The following is a 4,160-nucleotide window of genomic DNA, read 5'->3' as shown; positions in this document are numbered from 1 at the left end:
CGCGCGCCTGCAGGGGGCGCTCCAAGGGGCCGCGCGCCCGGCTGCCGTCGGGGCGCCCCGGCCCTTCTGTCCCCGAGACTTCTACTTGCACAGCTCTGCGTTCCTGCGGCTCGGGTCCCAGAAGAGGCCACCGGCTATCGCCTCGCAGGCCGGCACCTCCAGGCCCGCGGTGCTGCTGCAGCCGTCTCGGTCCCCGGGCAGGCCAAGAGGGCGCCCTCCGCGGAGCCCGTGGCCGGTCAGGTGGGCGCCGGACGAGGCCCGCGGGCGCAGCATGAGCCAGGACGGCGTGCCTGGGCCGGGGGGCGCCAGGGCCAGAGGCCGGAGGGCCAGCTCCATCTCCAGCCAGGACAGCGAGCGGGAGGCAGGCGCCGGGCGGAGGGTGAGGATCCGCGGTGGCCGGGCGTCCGCAGGCCCCGGCGCCGTCGCTCACCTCCGGGCCCGGGCCTCTTCCCGAGCTGCGAGGCACGACAGCGGCGCGCCAGCGGACGCCCGGCCGGCTGCACTGCGCACGCGCACCGCCCCCAGGTCCATCCAGGAGATCATCACCTCGCTGCAGTCCGAGGACCAGCTGGCCTCCGACCAGACCATCAAAGAGCTCATAGAGAGCGTCCTGGGCGAGAACTACGACATTAGGATGGAGGTAGGCGAGCGGAGGAGCGCAGCACTGCGCGTGCAGTTTCATTTCTATGTAACTTTTTTTTTTTTTTTTTAATTTAGATGATTGCCTTTATTCTCAGCATTGTAGCAATTTAGACTAAAGAAATCAGGCTACTGAAGTGAGAAATAGAATATTTGAAGGACAAGCTTTAAAAAAATCATTCTAAAACTCCGTGAATAGGATGTGCTGTAACAAAAAACCCCGTGGTGTTGTTGAACTTCTTTGTATCTTATTTGAATTTTCCTCTTATTGAAGAATGTGTCTTTTCAAAACACGACATTGAAGATTTTCCAAAAATGGGTTCAAAGAACATTAGCTGAGACCTGACTAGCATTTCCTTTCAAAGACGAGGCTATGTAGTATGGAAATAACAGGATGGGCATTTCATTTGGAAAACTCACTTACCTTCCTTGTTTGGCCTTACTTTGAATTACAGTAAAGGGGAATTTATATATTGAGATCAGTGTTATTACTATTCAGAAATTTAATTTGTAACAATTCTATATTTCCAGTGGAAATGGTTCTCTTGAAGCATTTCAAAAATTGTTTTCTGGAGCTCCAGTGGTGCAATCAGTTATTATGCTGAACTTACACAAAAAAGAATTTTCTGGACCCTTTCCAGTTAGAGAAACTTAGAGGTGCTTCTTATCATGGGATAGACATCATGTGCATTTTTATCCTATCAGCAACTACAACAGGTAGACAAATATCACTAAAAGTTTTGTTTTATGCAGGAGGCCTTTCTAGCTCCAGTAAGGCTAAAGAATTGGCACAATGTCTTACAGCTAATGCGTGGCAGAGCTAGGATTCCACCCAGGCAGTCTCACCCCAAAGACTCACTTGGAATTGCACCCAGAAACGTCTATGTGTTGGCTTCGATATGGCCCTCACAGGAAGCAATACTGGGTAGGGTCATATTTAAGTTTAAGATATTTTGTCCATTATATAGACTTTGGTGTGGACATTCAAACAAAAAAGGCAACAAGAGAGAAAGGAGAAGTGAAGGGGAGGAAGAGAAGGGAGTCTGTTTGAGAATAACAATAGGAATGACAGTAAGAACGAAGAAGGTTCTATTACTGTTCTTGGCTGTGGCTCTAAATCTCTTGTTAGAACACAGAATACCACTGCTGACATTCTGTCTTTAAAATAATTTCAGCCCCACAATACATGGTTGGCTGTGATTTAAGGAAAGCTCTCATGAAGGGAAACAAAAACGCATGTGAGCCAGAGAGTTTCTAGTGTCAACTTTGACTATGTTCATGGGCAAAGTATTACAAATATTGTGAATTAAGACTCACATCTCTCCTCAGTTACTGAATAAAATGAATCTGACCATCTGGGCCATTTAAAACTGAGGATATCTTGTTAGAGTTCTGCCAATCTAATTGAAAAAGGAAACAGGCATTCCATTAAAAGAGCCTGTTAGAAGGAGCCTTAGCAAAGAGAAGGACTCGGTCCCTTACGAATGGGCCTAACACATTATGGTACAGTTGAGGTACTTGATCTGAACAGATGCTGGTATTACAAACTGTCTTACAAGTCCTATTATATTTCAGGAGAGGGGCCCATAAGAAAGAAAACATTTTGGTTTCAAGTGGAACTAGAGTTATATGAAGGGAGGGTATCAAGTGAATAATGACTGCTGGAACAGTGAATTCTATCCTTTTATCAGAAATACTCATTTTTTCCTCTGTCCTTTCTTTGGTGTTTCTGTCACCTGATTTAAAAAGGGGTGGTGTCAGTAAGAGTTCAGATTTTCAACACTGGCCAAGAGTAAAAAGGCCAACCTTCCCATACTTCTTGTGTTGTCATTGAAGACCTTGTAGAGAACAGTAATTAAATACACTTTTTCCTTCTAAGCAGCATGGTGTCAACCTAAGCCTGGTGGTGAACAAGAACTCATATTCCCACCCAGTAGTAACCAGGAAGTCCCACTAATGTTCCCAATAGAGAATGTGAAACTTGGACCTCTACCCTCACCTGGCAGTAGTACTACAACCCCTCCATTCTGTTCTTAGAATAGTGTCAGAGAAAGCCAGCTTAAACAAGGTCTGGATTTGTATAATACCCAGAATGTCCAAGATTCAGTAGAAAAAATCATGTATCATGCCAAGAACCAAGAACACCTTAACCTGAAAGAAAAAAAGACAGTGAGGATTGGGTATTGATCAGTAGGTGGAGCACTTACCTAACATGCACAAAGTCCTAAGTTCAATACCTACTACAACAAAAAGAAAACAAAATCAATAAACAGGAATGCTAAAATTTGTGGACAAAAATCTTAACACATTACTTAGAATGCTTTAGTAAGCAATTATGAACATTTTTAAAACAAATGAGAAAATATAAAATATGGACAAAGGAGAAAGTATCAGAAGAACCAAAGGAAAGAATTCAAGCTGAAAATACAGTAAACAAAAGAAAAACTAAGTGGATTCCAAAGCTGAATGGAGTCTTTTGGCCAGAACCACCAACTTCCAGTAATTTGCCAAAATGACTAACACAAAGGGCAAGAGGAAGGGAACCCGGTATATGTTTTCCAGGCCTTTTAGAAAACATGGGGTTGTTCTTTTGGCCACATACATGTGAATCTACAAAAAGGGTGATAGTGTAGTCATCGAGGCAATGGGTACTGTGCAGAGAGAAATGCCTCACAAATGTTACCATGGCAAAACGGGAAGAATCTGCAACGTTACCCAGCATGTCGTTGGCATTGTTGTAAACAAGCAAGTTAAGGGCAAGATACTTGCCAAGAGGATTAATGTGTGTATCGAGCATATTAAACACTCAAAAAGTCATGATAGCTTCCTGAAATGTGTCAAGGAAAATGATCAGAAAAAGAAGGAAGCCAAAGAGAAAGGTATCTGGGTTCAACTGAAGCGCCAGCCGGCCCTTCCTAGAGAAGTACACTTTGTGAGGACCAATGGAAAGTAACCTGAGTTGTTGGAACCCATTCCCTATGAATTTGTGGTATAAACTGGGGACATTGCTCTGCCATTCAGTACCTAACTGGCAGCTTAAGTGTTCTAGGTCCTCTGTAAAAATAAAATCATCCTGTGTTGTAAGGGTGGTTTTCTTAGTTGAACAGATATGCGGTGCCTTCTTACCTCAGAAATATTTGCAGCAGATTTTCACTGTACCTAACAATTGTGTCTAGTCTTTACTTTTCAGGGTTTTTCTTGCTTAAAGATATTGCTGAGGTATTGTGCAGGTGTATACCCAAATATTTTAATATTTATAAAATACTTATATTGGCTTGAAGATCCTGTAAATCATCATGGGGAAAAGATGTATCAAAATAAATGAATGTCACTTTAGAAATAAGTGTAAGTCCATTTCAGTTAAATAATTTTTTTTTAATTTTTATTTATTTGTGTGTGTGTATGTGTGTGTGTGGCTAGCTTAGCCCACCAGGGGGCGGGGCTGGCTGGCATGTGGTGCTGGGGGATTGAACCGCGGTCCCTGTGCTTTGCTACGTTTGTTCTAAGTAGGTGCTTTAGAC

The 4,160-nt window shown here is 43.9% G+C and overlaps 1 protein-coding gene across 1 annotated transcript in view; it reads left to right on the top strand.

The window, feature by feature from the left end:
• The first annotated feature begins 6 nt into the window (after positions 1–6).
• Positions 7–4,160, top strand: part of LOC101578138 — a 19,071-nt gene continuing 14,917 nt past the window's right edge. Inside the window, exon 1 of the mRNA XM_023721821.1 lies at positions 7–640. Within this exon, the coding sequence (XP_023577589.1) occupies positions 272–640 (369 nt within the window). The 5' untranslated portion in view covers positions 7–271. The remainder of the gene's footprint in view (positions 641–4,160) is intronic.

Source organism: Octodon degus, unplaced genomic scaffold (assembly GCF_000260255.1).
Source record: "Octodon degus isolate 3935 unplaced genomic scaffold, OctDeg1.0 scaffold00086, whole genome shotgun sequence".
NCBI lineage: Eukaryota > Metazoa > Chordata > Mammalia > Rodentia > Octodontidae > Octodon > Octodon degus.
This window is presented reverse-complemented; position numbering and strand designations above follow the sequence as displayed.